At 46.3% G+C, this 23,760-nt stretch overlaps 1 protein-coding gene across 1 annotated transcript; it reads left to right on the top strand.

Annotated features, from left to right (window-relative positions):
* The first annotated feature begins 2,905 nt into the window (after window positions 1-2,905).
* Window positions 2,906-9,267, top strand: LOC142777155 (uncharacterized). The gene is made up of 2 exons (XM_075881480.1): window positions 2,906-3,033; window positions 7,090-9,267. The coding sequence occupies exons 1-2, from the start codon at window positions 3,031-3,033 to the stop codon at window positions 8,416-8,418; spliced, it is 1,332 nt and encodes a 443-aa protein (XP_075737595.1). The 5' UTR covers window positions 2,906-3,030; the 3' UTR covers window positions 8,419-9,267.
* Window positions 9,268-23,760: the final 14,493 nt, after the last annotated feature.

A 23,760-nucleotide genomic window follows, 5' to 3' on the forward strand; every position in this document is an offset into this window, starting at 1 on the left:
CATATTCGGATGCCACCTGATGCTTTGGTACAATGACTAGACCTGCACACCACATCGTCGGCTTTGTAATGCACCTGATGACTCCTTGTTTTTCCATATCGTCCAGCTTTTGCTTCACTTGGTCGTACCGAGAAATCGGAATTTGTCGAGGTACACTGAGGGCGCATGGCTGGACATTTCGCTTGAGGCGAATAGTGTACTCCGCTCTCATAGTGCCAAGTCCATCGAAGATATCCTGCCTACGGGTGACATCGCTTGCAGAGTCAGCTGGCTGGTCAGGTAGCTGTGCGGCGTCAACTAGTTTCGCGACTCCCAATGTGAGGATAGCAGTGTAGGTTAGTAAAGGTGTAGACTGCGAAGGCATGACATACACTGATTGTACACAGGTGCGGCTTTTCCACTCCAACGTAGCTTTGAATTGGCCTGACACATTCAAAGGATAATTTCCTGGACCTGTGAGATGACCCTCCGGTTTGTCGAGTCGAGACAGTACACCGGAAAAAGTGCTCGGAACGATGGTAACTTCTGCTCCTGAGCAAACCTTGAACTTGAGCGGGACGCCATTCACGTTAACCCAAATGAACTTTGCGTTTGTTTTATGACTGGTCTTGACAGCATGCATCTCGATAATATCTGACTGTCGGCTGAATGAACTCTGCTTGGCTAAGCAAACTGCTTCGAAATGTCCTTTCTTTTTGCAGAAATTACAAACCGCTTTCTTGGCAGGGCGAAATTCTCGTGGATGTGCCTCTCATTCGCACAATAGACACTATCCATGCGTCACGTTGACGGAGGAGATCACTCGACGCTGATGCTCGATTACGTGACTTTCTTTGCGCTGGCGTCTGCTTCGCTGCATCCGCAGTTACCGGCCCAGAGGACTGGTTTTCGCATTCGATTTTTTTCTTCTTCTGCGTCTTCGTGTAGCCGTGCATGCAGGAGCGCTTTGTCCAGCGTCAACTCAGAAGTGTGGCTGAGTTGTCCCGATAATCTGCTGTTCAAGAAGCCAATGATGAATCGGCCTCGAACGAGCCCATCCTCAATGTACGCTGGGCCGTAGTTGCAGCTTTTGACCATGTTTCTCAACGCGGCTTCAAAAGCATCAACGCTTTCATCTGCTTGCTGCGCCTACTTGTGAAAATTGTAACTCTCGGGAACTTCATTTAGCAGGTGAACTAAATACGAGGTAATCTTGCCTTTCACGACGCTGTACGAAAGAGCTTCTTCGGCCGTCAAGTTGAGAGACGCTAGCACGCGGCGAGCTTGAATACCCATGTAATAAAAAAAGCGTTCGTACCCGAACCTCGTCGGTAGCTTGGTGCATTCCTGTTGCGTAGGCATAGTCCTCGAACTCCTCAATCCAGGTGGGCCTTGAACTTGGGTCATTGAAGTCGTAGCTCGGTGGCTGTTGGTGTACAGGTACCCCAGCAAACGCAGCGCAAGGCTCCATTATCTAGAGCGAGCGGTGGCCACTTCTGACACCATGTACGATGCACCGCCATGTACGATACAACATGCAGACCAACGCTAGGTGCGTCTACATTAGTGACTCGCAGACCGGTTGACCTAACTAATCCTCCAAGCTTTATTCGACCACCCCATATATAGAGCGCATGGTGTCCTCTATACACGAACCGCAGTTTTGTCCAACGGTGTTTTCGTGATGGTGATGATGATGATAATGATGAATCCACAGCCATGGCTCGTACCCGCTCTGGGGTATCGGCCAAGAATCGATGACTTATTTCAGTGAGACATCATTTAACCATATGGTGTAGTAGCGCAAATTCACGGGGACGAAGAGGACAAGAAAACACGACACTCGCTACACTCTCAACTAATTTTTGTTTCAGAAGCAGCACTTCATATATAACCCATAACCCTAGCGACACAGAAAAGAACTACGAACACTGAATCATTGCCAACAGAAGCTTTTGCACAGACTCAAGCGATAGTACACGGCAGTTACGCTTAGACACTTTAAGATGACATAACTAAAACAGCCCTGGGTAACATCAAATAAAAAAAACCAAAAAATTTTGCGGGAATTCACACGTGTTTGAAACAAAATTTTGAAAACGACAAAAAGGAGAGTATGACACATGCAAACACTGATTTCAATTAAGTCTTTCGAGGTAGCTGGCTTCTCGGTTACTTAACGAAACCGATGACTGACTAATGCATCCTTCTTTTCTTTTTTTAATGTGAAAGGCTTCGACAATTTCTCTGGTTAGTTGGTTTCCATGACGGAAGACTACGGTTGTGATTTTTGATTTGATGTTACCCAGGGCTGTTTTAGTTATGTCATCTTAAAGTGTCTAAGCGTAACTGCCGTGTACTATCGCTTGAGTCTGCGCAAAAGCTTCTGTTGGCAATGATTCAGTGTTCGTAGTTCTTTTCTGTGTCGCTAGGGTTATGGGTTATATATGAAGTGCTGCTTCTGAAATAAAAATTAGTTGAGAGTGTAGCGAGTGTCGTGTTTTCTTGTCCTCTTCATCCCCGTGAATTTGCGCTACTACACCATATGGTTAAATGATGTCTCACCAACTAGCCCAGCTCTCAACCCTACTGAACTTATTTCAGTGAGACTTTTTTCCTATTCAGTATTGATACCCTCCACCAGAAAAAAAAGAAAAGACACCCTAGGTAGAATGAAAAGAGTACAACAGTGTCTTCATCTTTCTTTTGATGACTTCCGCGCGCAGTGGGAGAAAACGGCGCTGCATGAAAAAAGTTGTTTGAAAGGAAATAAATCTCAGTATATTCGCTACAGTTATATAATTACCTTGCATTAAGCAACCCTATTCTTCACTTAATAAAAGAACATTTACAACTGTTGACCACCGCTCCAAATGTCGCTGTCAATTTATAGCTGGATAAAGAAGAAGAAGAGGGACATCATGGCTTCTCCCTGTCCAGTGTACCCCGACGGAAAATACCAGAACGCAGAAGTCCTGACCACTTCTAAGAGATGAGTTGAGTGCGCAGCCGAAGCCCGTGTCTGGAGGACGGCGCAGCGTCATAGGAGAGATGGTAAGTGCGGTTGTAATTAGCCAGCACGTAAGAAAAAAAAAACTGACTCGACTTGCGTTGCGCACTATGATAATTTAAAGAAAACATCCTAGAGTGAAACTAACACCTTGAAAGTGAAGCCAGGAGTCCGCCATCTTACCAGTAGCAAGATAACGTTAGCGGGTAGCGACACATACAAAACATTTCCCGCACACGTGCGTGAATCGAAACATTTGGGGTAGATAGTTCTCGACCAGTTCCTTGGTGTGACAAATTTACTTAAGGGTTCTCAACAGCTAGGTAAATTTTATAAGACCTCAGCTCGTTAATACTCTTCTGGATATGTTACTTTCTTCCTGAACAACAATACCTTATTTATCATTCCCAAGCTTGAATCTGGCCTTTACAAAGCAAAGTCACCTTACTTCTTGATTATGACACAAACCAGGGGTAAACCGTGTCTTCACCTGCGCTGGCTATGTCTTGCGAAAGTATTCACACCAGCATTTTTTAGTCCTCCTTGCTTATTCATGACGACACTGCAGCATGTCGGTATGTTGTAGAATATTAGTATTCACTTTCGCGATGTCGTTCTGGGGGCCGGCCTATACTTGCAATGCCATGCCCAACTTATTTTCAAATGAGTGATGAATAGCAAGTCAGTTGTAACTTGTAATGAAGTAAAACACGACGACGAGCAGCGATTGGTTTCAATGAGTTACCGCGCTAGCGTGACATTCAATTGTATTATATTAGAGGAATTATCGAGGAAAGAGAGGTCGTGGTTAAGTGGTCACGGATGACATGCTCTCAGAACACTATCATGCCATCGAGCAAATGAACACTTGTGCGTTTATAAACTGCTTTTATATAGTGGCGCATTCGCTAGCCGAATCCTATTAATAACTAGCAACATCACAAATAATCCAATATTATCCTATAGAACACACTACATAATTAATTGCTTGATTGATATGTGGGATTTAATGTCACAAAACCACCACACGATTATGAGAGACACCGGAGTGGAGGACTCTGGAAATTTCGACCACCTGGGGTTCTTTAACGTGCACTCAAATTGGAGCACATGGGCCTACAACATTTTCGCCTCTATCTAAAATGCAGCTGGCGCAGTCGGGATTCGATCCCGCGACCGGTGGGTCTGCAGCTGGGGGCCTTACCCACTTGACCACCATGGAAGGGACACAAACAACACGTACAACATACCGCGAATGCGGTGCTTCCGATGTTTGACTCGCTGCATGAGGACGTAGGACAAAGCCATGGAATCGCCCCTATAGACCACGCGAGAGAGACGCCCGTCCACTGACGCAGCCAAACAACAACAAAAACAAGAAATAAGTCTCTCGTGCACCCGTGTAACCTCGCTCTCCGCCAGGGAGTGCCAACGCTAGGGTGCCTGAATGATTTTCCCTCGCCCGCAGCTCCACTTGGAAGGGCGAGGCAAACCATTCAGGCACCCTAGCCAATGCGTGACCACAGCACCATATACCGATCTGCATTGAAGCTAACAACGGATGCGGATGCCGTGAGGCAAAATTGGCGTTAAAGGGGGGATAGCACCCTTGCAAGGTTACTCTCGACCGTGCAGATGGATGGGTTCTGAAAGGAGCATAAGTTAGGGGGAACAAGGCTGGAGGAATTGCGTCCATAAGGGTGTCACAAAGGTTAGACAAAAGTATCATGACATATATGTCATATATAATTTAAAGGGACACTAGAGTCAAATAACGATTTTCGTCAGAGTGAAAACTCAATGTATGACAACATCTAAAACGACAATTTTATCAAGCACTGTGCCCTACATACCAAGAAATTAAGGCAAATGCACAAGAACACAAGCGCCTCAGTAGGACATTGCCAAAATGATTCCGATGACATCAGACGGACCAGTTACAATTATTCACTAGTAATCCTTTTAGCTGCCCTAAATAAAGAACCTTCCGTGCATCAAGAGACCCAATAAAATGCTTCTTGTTCGTTTCTGCTTGATTAATGAAAAAAAGAACTGCCGTGGACGTTGGAATGGCACGAGTGGTTTAAAAATGCAATTTTTTCGTAGTTGCACTGGACAGGTGGTGCCATCTAGCGGGGCGCAGTTGAACCAAAAAACGTCTACAATCTCGGAGCCAATGACAGGAAATTGATCAATGGCCATTGTTGCTGCTGGGGCACCCGCTGCTCTTGGTCTGCTGCTACTAGCGCAGTAAAGCAGGGCAACGTTGTGCACGGCAACAGTGCCGTGAGTCGGTCCGGTCGGTCCGCTTCTTGAGGCGGGTAGTTTGAAGTGCGCTAACCCAATGCGAACAACTAAAACATGATTTTATTTCAAAATAGGATCTTCATTTGCACAAAAGTAACACCACGAGGTTTCTGGACCACTATTTCAACAATCGACGTCGACTTAATAGTTGCCTTAGTGTCATTTTAAGGAGATATATCTCTAAGTTTAAAGACTTGTTTTCTTTGTTAGACACACTAATAAATAAGAACTAACCGACAATAATGACAAGGAAAGTATACACATTGTGCATTGACGTCACCATGGCTGCTATATCTGAGTACCTGCTGGTTCAGACGCCACGTGGACTTTACTTGAACGCGGATAGCGCGGAGCAAGCAACTTAGGCCCAAACAACGAAACGTTCCTTTCCTTTGACCGCGTCCTCTCCTTACGTGAGGCTTCCTTACAACCAAGTACCGACGGAGGAAGCAAGCGTACTCTGAAAGCTCCCTTAACACGTCCTCGCGGGAGGAATGGTTGCCGCGCTCCTGCGTTCGAGATTATCGAATATAAGCTTTGCTCACAAGCGTTTATTCTGTAAAAAAAGTTGGGTCACCACATCACTTCTAAATTGAAGTGTTAATATAGAGACGCGTGTACGCTTTCTTCCAACTACGATTACTGAATGTGAAAAGCCACCGTAGTCGAGCGTAAAACGTGGTGCATTCTAGCAACACTGCGCGCCGTCGTGCCTGGCACCGTGCACGCACGCTCGCCGCTCGTGTCTCCCCGCAGAAGTGGGGTGGGAGGGTTGCCTCGAAAACGAAAACATCACGTGGGCTAGCTGTGAGGCGAAGCGCTCGTTCAGGGCAAGGAGCGGACCTAAGGGCGCACGAAGGTAGCCCCAAAGCAACCTTAAGCTGAGGAAGCGCCAAGGAAGCCTTCACCAAGGGCTCCTCAGTCAGGAAGCTTTCAGAGTGACATAAGGTGGCCTCACAAAAATGAAGGCTTCCTCACTGAGGAAAGGAACGTTTCGTTGTTTGGCCCTTAGTGCCGTTGCCCCTCGCGTTCCTATATGTTCACCCTTGCAGCGGCTGGCGAAAAGAAGAAAGTGGGAGGAGCACAAAAGAACGCGGGGACCGAACGAATGCGTGTCCTCCCCTGCACCGGCCCTTTTGATGGGATATTAAGTCACGGTGACCGACATGTCTGGGTACCCAGCACCATAAACCTGTCTGTGACGTCACGTGAACACTATGTCTAGGAGATGTTGTTTTGAGTAATTGTAATGTAAATGTGAAGAAAGAAATGTGGACTAAGAGATAACATGCCACCGGCAAGGGCCGAACCTTCGGACTTCGAATAACGCGTCTGATGTTCTGCCATTGGTTACAGTGGTGGTCATCCCTCTGTCCGCTTATTATGGTAGATTTGTGTATTTGAACGCGGGAGCGTCAGTTGGCGCTGCCTGTTGGCATTTTAATGCCTTGTTGCCATCGTAATAATGTCTTATCTTTCCCTCGCACCCGCTGTACTCGTGGGGCTTGAATATGTGCGCATGATTGGTATATGAATGGTAGCTTACAACTCTGTAGTTAAAGCTTGTACCAGTAACAAATTTGAAAATTGCACTATGGCTAGTATCTATGCATGATTTCATGCGTAAATTGTTAATAATAGGTAATACGATGTCTGCGGTAGTTTAATATGTCGTGTACAATAATCAACTGTGGCTTATTTCGTACACGAAACCACGAACTTCACATCGTACCAGTTCGTTACGTGCTAAAGCAGCAAACAAAGAAAAATTAGTGCACTGTGTTTAATTTCAGAGTATCGGCAAGGAAGGCTACAGGAAGCCACGGCCTTATAGCCGCAAGAGTCAACACCACAAGTTCCTGCGCCATTTCCCGATCATCTTTTTGTTTCTTATCCTGGCGACGGCCGCCGGATGCATTTTACGCAGCCTCCAGTGGATACCCAGACCGCAGCTAGACGGGGTGCCCGTGAACGCGTTGAAGGCTGCGCCAGTTCACCCAGTCCTCAAGAGCACACCAGCGCCAGCGCCGTCATCCAAAGTAGCCGGGAAAAGCCAAGCTGACAGTGTACAGCCCTCTCCGACCGCTGCTGCGTCGTCCACTCAAGACGAAGTGCCGTCCGCGAATCATGACGCAGAATCCGAGCTCGCGTCAGAGCCCAAGCCAGAGCCCAAGGCTGCGGTTGTTGCGCCAACGTCTAAACGTATGGATCTTGACTGGTTGGCAAACAAGATACCGTTCCCACTAGACCCGCCCAGCGCAGTCGACCCGAGTGCCGATGGTCGCCTTGTGCGCCATCATTGCAACACCGGTAAAGCTGAGCACCTCATTTTTGTGCACACAGATCCAGTGCACGCGCGTGAACGGAAGCTGTTCCGCTCGACTGTGGGTCACCCGCGAATCGCGTCGCTTTTCAAATGGACAATGCTATTCCTGGTCGGTACGCGACCCGACGTGAATGTAACCGATGAAGCCACGCAGTTTGGCGACATTGTGCAGCTGCCGTTCATGGACCACTACAGGAACCTCTCGCTCAAGTTCCTCTATGGCATGCGCTGGGTCATGCTCAACTGCCCCTCGGTGCGTAGTCTGGTGAAGATCGATGACGATGTGTTTATACACCCGGAGCTGCTGGACGCATACCTGCGCACTCGTGTCCCTGTCAACGACAGACGGCTGCACTGCTCCACTTTCCGCGGTAACGCTGTCATTCGAAACCCGCACAGCCGTCACTACTTGAGCAGCTCCGAATATCCGAAAAAATACTTTCCCGTACACTGCCACGGATGGTTCGTGGTCATCCCGGCGCCCCTCATGTGGGATCTGTACGTCGCCGCGTTCCGCGTTCCCTTTCACGCCATTGATGATGCCTACGTAACGGGTGATCTGGCCAAGACGGCGTCATTGGGCCACGTCGATATATCGCCCGTGTTGTCGGCAGATGAAGACAGGCTTCTTGAGCTGCTGCGTGGCGAGTACATGTGCGCCTTGTTCACAGGGAGAACCAAACTGAACGTGCGCGTGACTCTCTGGAAGACACTCACATTCATCAAAAAGAGACAGGATCTAGATATAGCCATGCAATACACGCTTAAGGCATTTAAGCCACCAGCATCTCAGTGAGAACTCGTGTACCGACAAACGCAACCGATAAACATCGCGTAGATGGCTGCGCAGAGAACGCGACGAAGAGACGCATTTGTACGGTGCATTGCAGACTAAGAACGAGTGTCGGTTAGAGCAGTCACGTATTTACGTTATTGAGGTAACAAAAACAAATGAATAAGACAAATTTTACAAGACGGTAGACAGCGGAAGTAATGCTTCCACGTGAAGTATTGACGTGGAAGCTTCGATGAATATGACATCTCATTCACTGTTGAAGTATTTGATGATCTGAGGGCATCATTACCACATATGCACGTTTTCAAAATGTCAACGAGCGTCTTTTCGCTTATTTCACGCGTATGCCAAGGGACGTGTGCTAAGCGTGAGCCTCGGTAACCTAGCACGTATGCAGTTACTTTCTTTGGAAAAAGAAAGCCGCGGCTTACGGTCTTGATTTCGACATCGTGAAGTCGACACTTTGCGAGAGGTTAATTTACTCTGACGGGGAAATTAGTCTTGGCTATTTTAATTACCGTTCACAAGCTTGCAAGCTGGTTCGTTAAATCCGGACTTGGATGGGTTTATTAGTCGATATGGAGCTATAGGTCCAGTGTCCTCTTTCCTTTCAGCAACAGGTGTGAGATCGCACGAAGCAGCTTTCAACGGTATTATGGAAAGTCTGAGACATGGAAGCCAATATCCGTACAGCCGTCTCATCTTCAACATTCCAAATCCTTTGCATGTCAGGAAGCAGCATTTCTACTGGGACATGTCTTCGCTATGTCTTATGCTGTGGACTGTGGTTGTTGGCTTTCTAGGTTATGGTTTGCGGCTGCCTTTCTAAGTATCAGCTAAAGGAATGAAACGAACCTCCCGACGGTCATCTTTCCTTGGTAAACTGTGCCTTGGTAAACTTTAGTACCGTTGAGTTAAAAGAAATCCTTTTTTCCCCTGTTTTTGCATTCGGCAGTCCTTAAGTGTCTTTAACGCCGATTTGATATTAAAAACATGTCATCCTGTGTTGCGTTTTGTGGCGAGTAAGTCTGTCGTAGTAGAGTGCTCATTTGTATTTGCTGTACATATGTATGTACAGCCAATGTCCCTTTTATAATGGACATGAGTGCCCTCTCAGCACTTTGAACGCATTTAAGAATGAACGTTTTGAAGTAGTTCGCACTTATTATTTCGGCTACCGTTAGCAATCACGTTGTTGGCCAAAGACTTCCTTCTTAGCGAATCAATAGTGGGTTGGTGTTCACTGAATATTCTACTTTTTACGGCTCATAAAAGGCTACAGTGAAAGAAAGCCGACATAACGAGTAGCTTTTGTGGCGCAACCGTGAAAGATCTTCGTGTGATTTTACGTGATATCTATTTAGCGAAAATAATGTATTTTTATAATATGTGTCTCACCGTGTTTACACACATTGATTCGCATGCCACAAGACAAACTACGCGTTACGCGTGCACCATACAAACTTAGTTTTCAAATATAACCGCACCCTCCTCTGCCCTTCACGATTTCACTTATGCGGGCGAAATAAGTTTGGAGCAGATTTTCTGCAGAGAGGGTGACTTGAAAGAAAAAAACAAAAGCATAAATATGCTTAGTTTAAGAAAAGCGTGTGGTCTCACTTCAGCTACGCAAATAAGTCAAATCTTTGTATTTTTAAGAGATTTTCATAACCTTGGCAGCGGAAAATTCAATAGACGCCTTCAGTCATTTAAATTAAGGCCGCCTCCATTCTAGTGGATAACGCAAAGCTATCCGAGTCCCGAATTAAAATCTAATAACTTTAATTGATTACTACTACTACTACTACTACTACTGCTACTACTACTGCTACTACTACTATAGTCTGAATTATGAGGATGACGATCATGATGATGGTTGTGGTTGTGGTGGTGATGAATCAACTTTTTTTTTCTGGTCCAAAGAACACACAGGGGAGATCCAGCGCCGACCGGAAAATACGAAAATTCGGGAGCTCTTGCCATATATCGCACCTTGATCTTTAAACGGGACACTGCGGTCATGCCGCAGCTTGGCGTCCACGACGCATTTATTTATTTATTTAAGTATTTGTTTACTTGCATTGCGCAATGGAGGCGGAAATGTTGTAGGCCCGTGTGCTCAGATTTGGGTGCATGTTAAAGAACCCCAGGTGGTCTAAATTTCCGGAGCCCTCCACTACAGCGTCTCTCATAATCATATAGTGGTTTTGGGACGTTAAACCCCACATATCAATCAATGCATTGCGCAATGTTCGTTCCTAACTGTTTCCTTTCTCCCTGCCGGGAATGGGACCACTACAATTAACAGCGGCGGTCGTGCGTTTGCACCCAGGCAACAATAGAATGGGGCAACGTGAAATGACAAGTCGTCATGGTAACCTCTATAAAAGATCAGGTTGTCCTACCAGGAAGGACTGATTTCCGATAAGCCCACAATCGAGCGAGCATGAGTTATTGGAAAACGATGCATATACTAGATATGTGGGGTTTAACGTCCCAAAACCACGGTATAATTATGAGAGACGCCGTAGTGGAGGGCTCTGGAAATTTCGACCACCTGGGTTTGTTTACATGCACCCAAATCTGAGCATACGGGCCTACAACATTTCCACCTCCATCGAAAATGCAGCCGCCGCAGCCGGGATTCGATCCCGCAACCTGCTGGTTAGCAGCGGAGTACTTTAGCCACTAGACCACCGTGGCGGGGCAACGATGCATATACTATACAAATAAATATGCGTGTGATCGGCACATATTCGAGGGCCTCATTACTTTTTGCTCGCAGGCGTTAGTTTCTAGCTTTATTTTTTTTTAACAGCACGGCTGTTTAGAACGATCATTGGTCCGTGAAACAGAAATGATGATGATGATGATGATCCTTGATACTCTGGCGCACACCCACAAAGGGGGATCGGCCAAGAACATAAATGATCTTCATGAAGCGTCACGTGTTCTCTTCACCTTTCCTTTCTCTTCGTTCTCTTTTGCTGCGCTCCCAGAACACGATGTACCCAGCGCGGCTTGCAATGACCTGTATGGTTGAGAAAACGAGCACGCACGCGCGCACGCACGCATGCACACACACACACACACACACACACACACACACACACACACACACACACACACACACACACACACACACACACACACACACACACACACACACACACACACAAACACACACACACACACACACACACACACACACACACACACACACACACACACACACACACACACACACGCATACACACAAAAAGAGATATAAAGATAGACAAAGAGAAAGAAAGCAAAAGCGAGAAACTTTTCACAAAAATATTTCTTCAAGAGGCGGGATTCCAACCGACGTATCCACGATCGTAAGGTGAGCATCGTAACCACTCAGCTATTGAGGTATTTTTTTTACCGTAGTGGAGCGTAAAATAGCCTTGTATAGTATAGTAAGTATATTAGGTGGGGAAGAAAAAGGGAGGAGAAAGAGTAAAGCATATGACAAAAAGCGAAACAGATATATAGAGAGAAAGAAAGGGAAAAACGCATAAAGGGAGAAGGAGAAAATACATGAACAGAAGGACAAAAGAGGTAATACAAAGAAAGAGGAAGCGATAAAACAGAGTGAGAAAGGCTGGCAAGAGAAAGGAAGTTAGAAGGAGCGAAGTTAAAAAGAAATGTAATATACATAGTGAAAAAAAAAAGAGTAATATGCTGAGACAAAAATAGCACGTAAGAAATAGAAATAAGAGCAAAAGAAGAAAGAAAGAGATGAAGACAGAAATAGAAAAATCAACAAAAACAGAGCAGGCCACCCAGCTCCGCACTTTTTCAGGCTTAGCCATAAGTAGGCAAATTCATGCACGAGTAGACTCATTCAGACCTGGGTCAAGACGTGAGGTTGTGTCTGAGTGAGTCCGAGAAGCAAAATATGTTTCGTGAGTCGGTTTGAGAAAGTTCGACATTTTTGTGCCTACCTATGGTGACTGCTACTGAGCTTCTCTATTGTTAGCTGACTTAGTTGAACTCGTATTCATACTTTCCTCTCACATACTTCAACGCGCTTTAGCATTCGTATACGCCAGCTCAATATTTTTGAATCAGAGACTTAAATCATGGGCGGATGAGATGCTTTGACCTTCGCTAGTATAGGATTTTTCATGATTATTCTTGATAAAAATATCTCGTGGGTCATCACTTTTCATAATGCTCTTTTTTGATTGCAACCACTGATAACCCGACCGTATTTAAGTATACCATATCGAAAGATGCCTACCGGAGCATTAATTATGTTTTATATAACCGTTAAAAACATTAGAAATTAGGTGTAAAATGTTCAATTTACGCTATAAGACTCGTTAGTCGACTCAATAATACTCACTACGACTCAGATCGAGCCGTGAGTTTGAGTCTGAACAAGTCCGGGTTGAGTAATGTTTCGGCGAGATTGGGTCCGAGGGAGTACGGTTGCGAAAAATTCTAGTGAGCCTCAGTCCGAGCGTACGTGGGAAGAAAATCTCGGTGAGTGTGTCCTCAAGGTAAATTATATTTCATGAGTGAGTCAGAGCTTCCCATTTTTTCGTCTACCTGTGGGCTGGGCACCACAAGTACAAAGCTGCCTTTTAACGCGATAGCGTGAAAGAGCTCGGTTCGCAGAAATTTTGGTATTGGTGTCGGCGTCGTTGCTTGTGAGCGAAAAATCATCAGCTTATGTGCGACTGAAAAATCGAGAACGATGCAAATAAAGTACACGATAAAAAATCCTGGAGCGGAGTGGGGACCAATCCATGGTTGTTTGGTTGCGAGTGGGGATCGCACCTGGGTCGTCTGCGTGACAAACGGATGTTCTACCACACTGCCACGCCGCTGATTGTGAAAACACTGAAAAGAACTTCCTCTGCTTGGAAATGCAGTGCAAGTAGCTTTTGTGCTTCATAAACACATGCGTCCTGTATACATGCTTTACAATGCGACATAAACTATAGCAGTAATAATGCGTGGTACAAGCGTCCATTGCCAACGGGCTTCAGAATATGCGATTAATATAACGGCTCGGTGGTTGAAAGCCGATACGCCACTACAAAAGGCACACACGCTACTCAACCTAAGGCCACGTAGTGGGCGCATAGGACAAATTCTTAAAGGTTTCATTCACTAAGTGTTTGAAATACGCACTAGGAAGAAGATGTCGCTATCGCGTTCAACTCTTGAAGGCGAAGCTTTAGGGTCCCGTAATTTTATTGTTTTGGTCACACCTACACCGCTGACTAGGATAATGTGCCATGTAAGTTCCATACCACGTGTCTTGTAGAGTATGCTGTTGTTCCTGAATTCTCAACCTCCCTCCCCCCCCCACCCAAGTAATAAAAAAACATGTACTAAACGAGTTCCTGCCTGCTTCTTTCTCCATACAAGGCCAGCACGCACTTCGCTTAGGACAAGCCTCTCTTTGAAGTAGTAAAAACACTGACGAGTCCGCAGCTGTTTTAAGGTACGAAGCTCCTTGTCGCATCACCTGCTCCACCGTCCTTCCATCCTGCGTAGCCATGCGTATCCACGTAGTGAATCATGATGAGTGGGGCGAAGCGTCTTTCCATTCGATGCGCGCTTTAGTGTGATAGGAACAGACAGATGCACGGACGGACGGGCGTACGTACGACGGACAGCTGCATAGATGGGCGCACGGACGGACGGACGAAAGCACGGATGATGGACGCACGAACGGACGCTTCGCCCCATTATCCTCATTCACTCCGTGAATATGCTGTGATTTTTTTGTGCAAATTGCAATGCTATATGAGCTCATTACATTTTTTCGATTTCGGCAGCGATGTTTCCCATGACAGCTATAGCAAATAATGAAAAAAAACTGTTTACACTGACATTGAACTCAGCAAGTTAGCGTGGTAGTCGAGCCTTCAACTACCCCTGGGTCATGAAAAGCTCACCAACAGGACCGGGCATGTTATCTGTACGAATCCCGTATTGAAGTCCAACCTCCAAAGGAATGACTTGTGTTACGGAACTGGTGAATTTCCACGCGTAAAGTAGAGGTGTCCTATCCCGTCAGGACTCCTCCATACAGCCAGTAGCTGCGCATGCAACGTAGCGTGATGTAGTATTGCGCTATGTGCCACGCAAGAAGATTGCGTAACAGGCGAGCGTCTTGTAAGAATCCACCAGTTAAAAATGGCTGTGACACGTTCATTATCATCATGAACTCTATCATCCATGCCATAAGGGCTAAGAGTGCAGTTAAGTAGGTGAAAGCTATGCTGTATTATAGTGTAAACTTTTGCATTGAGCGTCACGCCGCGTGGAGTAAAGTGAGGGCGCACTAAAGCTTCTTATACATTATGCGCTCAGCCTTGATAGGGGCTACAAATTAAAGGATATATTTAAAAAAAATCCAATATACACTGACCGGTAAAATTTTTTACGATTCGGATTTATCCGAGTAAACTCCAATTTTGACGGCCGATGTGACCCTGTTCCGTTATTTATCGAAAGGGCATCTCCCAAGCGGACACTATACATCGTCCGGTTTTGCCGTTATAAGCTTTACCCGACGTCAACAGTATCTTGCACGCTGCACCTTCTGTATACACTTGACACTAGACATGTCGTGTACGGAGCAAGAAGCATCAACGCATGCATACGGCCTCTGCAGCGCTGGACGACGTCTTGATACCCGGTCTCCTGGTGGCAATGGGGCACGCGAGTATGACACCGAATGCACAGCCATCGTCAAGTATGCTTGCGGGATGAAACAAGCTTTGAGGCTGTGACACGCACAGACGTCGGTGCTTTGCATTCAAGTATTTACGATTGTGTGTGTGCACATGTTCGCGCGTTCAAACCTTCCAGACAACTGATACGCTTCGTGTGCTCTTACATTTTCGTATATACAGACATTATATCATGTGGAGACATTGTGGTATTGAGAATTACGCAAAATTAAACTGTTCATTTCGGAGAATTGGTGATTTACAAAAAATAAACTCAGATAAAAGCTGAATTTTTGCCAAAAATTAAGCTCCGAAAAACAACCACCGAATTTCAAGAAAAATAAACTGCAAAAACACCGAACTCGATAGCCTTACACCATTATACAATTGTTGGGGTTTTACGTTCCAAAACGAGACGATATGATTATAGACGCCGTAGTGGATGGCTCCGCCAGTTTTCATATTCTGGTATTACGATTATTATTACTACTGCTACTACTACTACTCACTATTACCACAACTACTACTACCGCTACTGCTACTACTACTACATCTACGACTACTACTACTACTAATATGATAATAAGCATATTAATAGGCAACAGCAGCTCCTGCTGCTTTTTATTAGAGAGGTCATGACATGGTCACCCAACAATTGCGGTTTTCGGCGAAAAACGAAGTTAGAAGGTGCTTCTACACATGTGAAAACTGAACTGTGAAAGATTATTTCAGCCCAAAATCTTCAGCTGTAAACTCTGCCCACCGCCGGCGACTGCCATTGTGCCGTGGCGTGCGTGGCGTCACAAACTGATGGGAGCAGTGCCGTCGTCTACTACCAAAGGGCATCGTCAGCACGTGGCCAGTGTGTTCACTGTGTTGAGAGTGTTGGTTGCCGCGTGGACCGCACGTGTCCCAAGTGTTGCGAAGTGGTACCGGTATCACCGCCATGTCATCGGCACCGTCATCAGCTCAAGATTTGGGCAATGATTCATCGAGCAGCAGAGGCGGCAACAACGGCGTGTACGCTGCGCATTTTGATTTCGGCCCCGTCGCCACCAGCTCGAGCGACGAAAAAAGCGTCGAAGACGGGGCAAACTCAGATGCCAACGACCTCGGTGTTGTGGCAGACGTTGTAGATGGCCTTCCGCAATGGTGAGTAGCATTATATCAAGCGTGCCAGGTTGACAAGCAAGCTTAACGATTAGGAGACGCTGCATTCGCGAGCACACTTTACGCAATGAAGTTTGTAAAGCGTGCAGATTTTTTTCGCTAACGTACATGCATGCACGACGTATTAGGTGGTGGTAACAATGCTGCGCATAATGAACGTTGATCTTGCATCTTTTGCTACGTGCGGCATGTATGTAAACATTAATGGAAGCGAACGCATTGTACTCAGCGCGGCCCTAGGGTTCCTCACGATACCCATCTTGGCCGCGTCTTTGCGGCACAGCGTCCGTCCACAGCCTCGGCTTTTTCAACGGTATACCGAACTCGCCGCGAAGACGCTGGTCATCAATGTAGCTGTCTGCCGTGAAATGCGCTGAGCACAAAACAGATGCGTCATTTGCGCACCAGTCCTTCCTGCGCACGTTTATCTCCCAAGCCTTGCGTTTGGCGAGCAGTACTCTCCCTGCTCTGTACGCTCTGGCACGCCACAGTGCAGCATGGGCGACGCGGTGACATTGCTTCAACCGCTGCAAGTCAATCAGCTCCAGTGGCACGTTGAATAACGCTGAAACAACTCGATTGCGAACGCAGCTGACCATGAAACACGATCACCATCCGTACTGCATACGGATGTTCTGTGCGCGCATCATGTAGAAGCTCCCGGATAAATCGGTTCGTTATGTCATGGCTAGCGAGCGGGCCAGTGTGGCCCGATCACAAGGCCGCTCGCTCGTTTATAAAAAGATTCAATTATAAATTACCGGCACGACCAAATGCGCTGAAATTTCGCCAGCATATTTGTAAACGTACAAGGACCAACCCACACAACACATATTATGGTCTAAAATTGGATGTCATGACCTCTTTAATATAAGTACAAACGTTACAGCTGCGCCCCGCCGCGGTGGTCTAGTGGCTAAGGTACTCGGCTGCTGACCCGCAGGTCGTGTGTTTAAATCCCGGCTGCGGCGGCTGCATTTCCGATGGAGGCGGAAATGTTGTAGGCCCGTGTGCTCAGATTTGGGTGCACGTTAAAGAACCCCAGGTGGTCGAAATTTCCGGAGTCCTCCACTACGGCGTCTCTCATAATCAAATTGTGGTTTTGGGACGTTAAACCCCACATATCAATCAATCAATCAATCAAACGTTACAGCTGCATAGTGTTGCGCCAATAAGTTCCACCAGTTTAAATTGCGTAACCGTCGGGTGTTTTAGAGAGCTGCTCACCCGTTAATGAGGTATACGTCAAAATTTATTAAGAGCGGATATTTTCAAGCTTTTCGTAACGACGTGTAGTGGCGAATGGTAATTATCATTATCATGAATCCGTACGTGCTCCCTTCGCCCTGTTCAACTGTTGCTTAGCTCCCACAAAATACGTGCGCCCATTCGTGTGGCGCACAACACAAAAACTATTGGTTAGATTATCACGTGACTAAAAATTATGTAGCATCAAGTAACAACTTGGCAAGGAGCAAATCCCGTAACATCGCGTAACAACAAGGGAAGCGGCCAAAAATCACGGCACCAACATGAATAAAATGGCGTAACATCATGTACTAGTCACGTGACTAGAATCATGTAACATCGCGCAACTTCTAGCATGACTAAAATGACGTAACATTGCAGAACTCCTGTACACGTGACCAAAATCACGTAACATTTAGTCAGGTGACTAGAATTCCGCAACACTGCATAACATTTAGTCATGTCACATGTTCTTTCTAAAAATCACGTGACGTTTGACTTGGTGGATCAGTGGTTACTGTGCTATAGGCTCCTGACCTTAATGCTGGGGGTTCGAACCCGGCCGCGGCGTTCGCATTTCGGTGGAGACGATATGGTAGAGGCCCGTGTATTAGTGCGATGTCAAACGGCGACATCTATCTATCTATCTATCTATCTATCTATCTATCTATCTATCTATCTATCTATCTATCTATCTATCTATCTATCTATCTATCTATCTATCTATCTATCTATCTATCTATCTATCTATCTATCTATCTATCTATCTATCTATCTATCTATCTATCTATCTATCTATCTATCTATCTATCTATCTATTTATCTATCTATCTATCTATCTATCTATCTATCTATCTATCTATCTATCTATCTATCTATCTATCTATCTATCTATCTATCTATCTATCTATCTATCTATCTATCTATCCGCCTACGACTTTTAGCTCTCCTGGCCGTTTCGATAACGGTATCAATACCAAACTTGGCATGGCATGACATGACTGCAGGAAAAACATATTTGACTAGTCATAGCATGAAAATCATTATATGCATGTCATGAATGTCCTGATTTACATTTCATGGTCTTGCTGCTCTTGCGGTGGTTTCGTTCACATGACATATTGCAAAACTGGTATGGTATGACATGATTACATGGCGAACACAAGCGACAGACCCTAACATCAAAATCATGATATGCGTGTCATGTAACATGACTACATGCCACGCTCATGATGCGCTCGCGGCTGTTTCTCTAGCGTCATATATACCAAATTTGATATTACCTAACGTGAATGGGCGAAGAAGGTAAATGATGAGCCCACGCATGATAATCATGATAGGCGTGTTATATAAAACATGACTACATACTATGTTCAAAGCGCTCACAGCCGTTTCGCTAGATCCACCTAGACTAAATTTGGTATCACGTGACGTGAATAGACGATGAACGTAAATTGCACGCCCAAACGCGATAATCATGACATGAGTGCCATGTAAAACATGACTACATGCTACAGTCAGCGTTCTCGCGGCCATTTCACTACAGCTCCAGATATACCAAACCTGGTGTCACGTGACGTCAATAGACGACGAAGGTGAATGGTACGTCCAAACATGTAATAATTAAATGGAAGTCTTCGACGGCATAATTTGCATCTGACTCGTAACGTTGTGCTTGTTTTAAAGTGACATATCAACTTTCCTGATTCGTGCTTCACGTATCATTGATTCCCACTCTACGTGGGATACTCCTATTTATTTAATTATTTATATACTTATATATTTATTTATTTGTTTCTTTTAGTAGCACTTTCTAGGCCAAGAACATAATCTACGGAGAAAATAACTTATTTTATTGCTCACACAATGTTAGCTAAAAATGACAGCATATCCACGGGGTGAATGATGAACAGTGGAGCGAAGCTCTTGCTATTCAGGATACCTCACCCCACACCTCAAATGAAATTCGTGAGTAAAATGTCATTAAACAATGTTTAATAAACAATGTCGTTTAATACTTCCAGTTTTAGTTTTGGCTTCATATGACCGCCTTATGATTGATGAGATGCACTGAAAGCGGCTCTTGCACTGGTTGTACGCGAAAGTTTGCAAACACGACGCCTATGCCCACGTTCCCCTGATGGTCGTCTTGTGATCGGGGTAATCGAAGGAGATGCACTTGAGTCCGTACCTGCTTATCATGTTTTGCATCAACCAATGTTTGTTCGAGTCCGATACGTCGACGTTGAAGTCACTGACGAGCAGGAATGGCCTCAACCTCTCGTATATGCGTACGTCCTGGTTGACGAATCTTTTGGCGTCTCCAATTGGAAGATTAAGCGCCAAGTACAGCTTTTAGTGCGGCCTGAGGCCGCTTCGGCCTGCCGCGCGTACATCGGGATCTTGTCGGGATCGGGATCGTACATAGGGATCTTGTCGGCGCCGCCGCGCGGCTTCATGGCACGCTTCTGCATCGCGCGCCCCCGCATCGGGGTTCCTTCTTCGAGTGCGAACCGCCGCCGCCCTGCGCGCACGCCGCTCAGCAGCCTTGCCCATCCGCCGACTCTCTGAACGTGCGCGAGCCAAAATGGCGCTATACTATAGAGCGCCATCTGGCGTATGGCGCCACCAAAAAACACGCGATCGCAGTCACATGATCGTTTCTCTCTCTCTCTCTCTCCTTCCGTACGTGTGATGTCAATCTTGTTTTCATAAAACTCACCTTTTTTATTATATTTTCTACAAGTAACGCCCTCTAGGGTCGAATTATTGGCATTTTTCAGCGTATGCGCATTCGTCATATAGTACAAGTAGCGCTTTCTATGGCTGGTGCAAGAACTAAAGAGAGGTGGTTACTACAGAGGACGATCGGGTGACGCCGTAAGGAGCTTCGCCCCTAAAATACTACTTATATGAAGTTTATCAATGATGACGACAGGTAAGTTAGATTGATTCGTTATACGATGTTAGCAAGTTATGATTATTCATCATCAGTGGTACAACCACAACTTTCTTTAAGTCCAGGCAAACGATTGCTTTCACAGCCTCGAAAGCCCTGCTTTGCCATGATCGATCTTTCAATGATCAAACCGGGACTTACCCCCGAGTGCAGAGATGTTACTTGGCTGGCGCCTTCGACTTGGCTTGAGTAAGTCGGCGTGAAGCAAGCAGCGGACTTCAAAACGCCCAAGTCGGATTTCGCGTTTCATAGATGCTCAGGCTGTCTTGCTTGGTCAAGTAAAGAACGAGCTTCACAGCAGAAACACGCTGTTCGCCTGGTAACGAGGTTCACAACGAAGTTGTTCGCGTAAGGCACGTGTTGCATCAAAAGAAAAAAAGATCGTACATTTCAAAATAACTATAAAAACGTAGCCGCAAGCATATTTCTGCCATTTTACGGCCAACAAGCAGCACGGGGTGTCTACCACCACAGCGATGCGCAATGTTGCTTCTGTAAAGCGTCCGTTGCCCGCTTGTTTTAGTGGCCACCCAAATGCGGCGCGTTTCTCCATGCTTGCTTGTTTGGGGGCGAAACAAGCATCGCGTTGGGTTCTTTCGTCGTTTTTTTTTCAAGCGAACGCCAAGGCGCGTATTTGTGCTGACCTGGCTCGTGAGGTAACGCGATTTTCAAGGTATTCGCCTGTGGACATGCTTGTAGCGGGCTAAGTTGCAGTTATATATGAAAAAAATAAAACAAACAAAAATAATTCGTATCCTTTTGTTGAGCTTGGTAAACAAGAGAAAAAGCGGAGGTCAGGGTATTGCCATCGGCAGAAGTTTGTCTCGCGGGGTGCAGCAACGTCTCGCTGCATTATGGTGAAGGGGGAGGGACATGATCAGAAAACCCGCGATAGGGCCACCTCTTTTTTTTTTTGCGGAATTTTTTGCAGCGTTCTGCTGGAAACGATGCCTTTCTGAGCTATAAAGAGGGACCTAGACGGGGTGAAAAGATAGACGAGGCAACACAGACACAGCTCTGAGTCAATTTAGTACCGAAAGAGATAGAAAATGTCATGTTTTAGAAAAACAGAAATAGCCTTTGCGGTTACAGAACACTTCGGCATCGTCACCACCGGGGCTATTAATATGCAGTCGACACATCCTGTAACGGCAGGGAACTCAGCCACTTCAGAAAAGTCCCGCATAACTATAGGAAGTGCCGCCGGCTGCGGAAAGTGCACCATCACCGCGTACAGGTTCTTTGCGATGCGTAGCGTAACGTTTCCTACTGCACGGCACACTGTCGACTACGTAATGTGGACGAGACTCCCTGTGACTGTTTGGAATGTGCCAGCGCCGTAAAACCTGAGGGCCACCAGTAGCTGTAACACTGGAGGCACAGGCTGTCTTCGGTTGTCCCCACATTATTGAGTGGCAACATAGCTAGAAGCTACCGCACGGCGTTCTTCGTGAAGCTGTACCGAGAGTGCAATTGTTGCTCGTCGTACAACTCCGTCGGATTTCTTCGGTTCCGTAAAGTGGGTCGAAGCATCTTTGGCAGGCAGTGCACCTCAGAAAATGCTACGCTTATGGTGAGGCAAGTAGACTCAAAAGCGGCAAACCTCCATGTGACGTCCATTCGAGAGGTGGCCATGTTGGAAAAACGCATGAAGTCGCTTTCAAGTACTTCCAAGCTAGCCCCGCAGCTTACTTGAAACTTGTCCTAACTTCAACCGAGCGAAGTAACCTTCAAGTCGTCTGCAAGTTCGAGATGGATTTATGGCGAGCGGCAAGACTGTCTTGAGTCAAGAACGAGTCAAGTACGAGTCAAGTAACATCTCTGCATTCGGGGTTTAGTGCGCATAACACTAAATCTCTTGTAGGGCAACACTTCTTGAATAACAAAGCAGAGTTCATGGTATTTAGAATCAGACATGTACATTAAACCACTACTTCCCGCAGTTGGTAATTCAATTAAGCTCCTTCAAACACTTTTTTCGACGTGCTCGGGCGGCCGCTCTTGTGCTGTGCGTTCCATCTTCCACGCAGATACTTGTTTTCTGTCAGTATACTTCGTTTGTTTGAGCTCTCGAAACTTAGAACTATACATAGGCATTGTACAGCCGCTGTTGGTATGCTCATGCAGTGGCTGGTATTGGCTGCACTCTTATTCATGTGTTCTTCACAACGGGAGAAGCACGAGTTTTGTGAATACAACGTGCCAGCTTGGCCTTTCGTTTCTGACACTGGCCGGTAGTTTGCTGTCTGGAGATATCTAGCTGGAGACATGCGGCATCCACAACCTTATAAAGCTGTGCCGCAGTGCAACTAATCTCCACGTGCTCGCACGTGCTTGTGAAGGATACGGATAACGGAGTACAGTGCCCGATTCGTGAATGGGCGCACAAAAGGCGCCGGTGTTGTCTGGGGCGAGCACGTCGAGCGTCGAGGCTGCCTAAATGGCCCGACACGCCGCAGTGGTGCCACGAGACAAGCCGAACAGACAAGCAGGCCGTTATTCCAGCCGGACAACTCGCTGGCACGCATTTTGTCCGAAAGGCCGGTGTGCTAAACTTGGCTACGCGGGCTTTGCGGTGTGAGGCTTGGCCTGACAGGATCTGAGATGTACGCCGCGATGCAGTGAAGCCAGACATCCGACGCTCGGGGCGAACGAATGGCGCATATATAATACGCAGTGCACGTGAATGCCTGCCTGCTCGGGTGTTCGCAGACGGCTGATAGAGTGAAGGGCGCCGAGAAGAGGTATAACGAGGAAAATAGGAAATAGCGGCGTCACACACTGCAGCCGAATTGTTTTTGTTCTCTAATAAGTGCTAGAAGTTGTCGCCGTTGACGAAGCAAGCTGTCGGCAAGCTTACAACCGGTTACGATTTAGGCTGGTGGGCTTGACGCAGTGACATCCCATTTCGGGCAATGGGTGATATGAAGCGTGGTGGTGGCAGCGAGTATCCACGCTGCGTGGGCACAGAGACATGTGGTTCGAATCTCTGTTCATCTCTCCTGCAATGCTGATCTATGGGCTGCCTGCAGTCACGTGACATTTTAAGACAGTTAGAGAAAGAGCGTTTGCTATCATCTGCATGCATGCACTCTATTCATTTAATACATGCATGTAATACTCTATTCTTCGATCTTATACGAAGGTTTCAAGCAATGGTGCGATAATTGGCATCGTTCGGGTAACCAGTGAGAAATCACGATGACACAGCGGCGAAGTCTCTCTGCATCTTCTGAGCACGAA

Source organism: Rhipicephalus microplus, chromosome X (assembly GCF_043290135.1).
Source record: "Rhipicephalus microplus isolate Deutch F79 chromosome X, USDA_Rmic, whole genome shotgun sequence".
NCBI classification, from domain to species: Eukaryota; Metazoa; Arthropoda; class Arachnida; order Ixodida; family Ixodidae; genus Rhipicephalus; species Rhipicephalus microplus.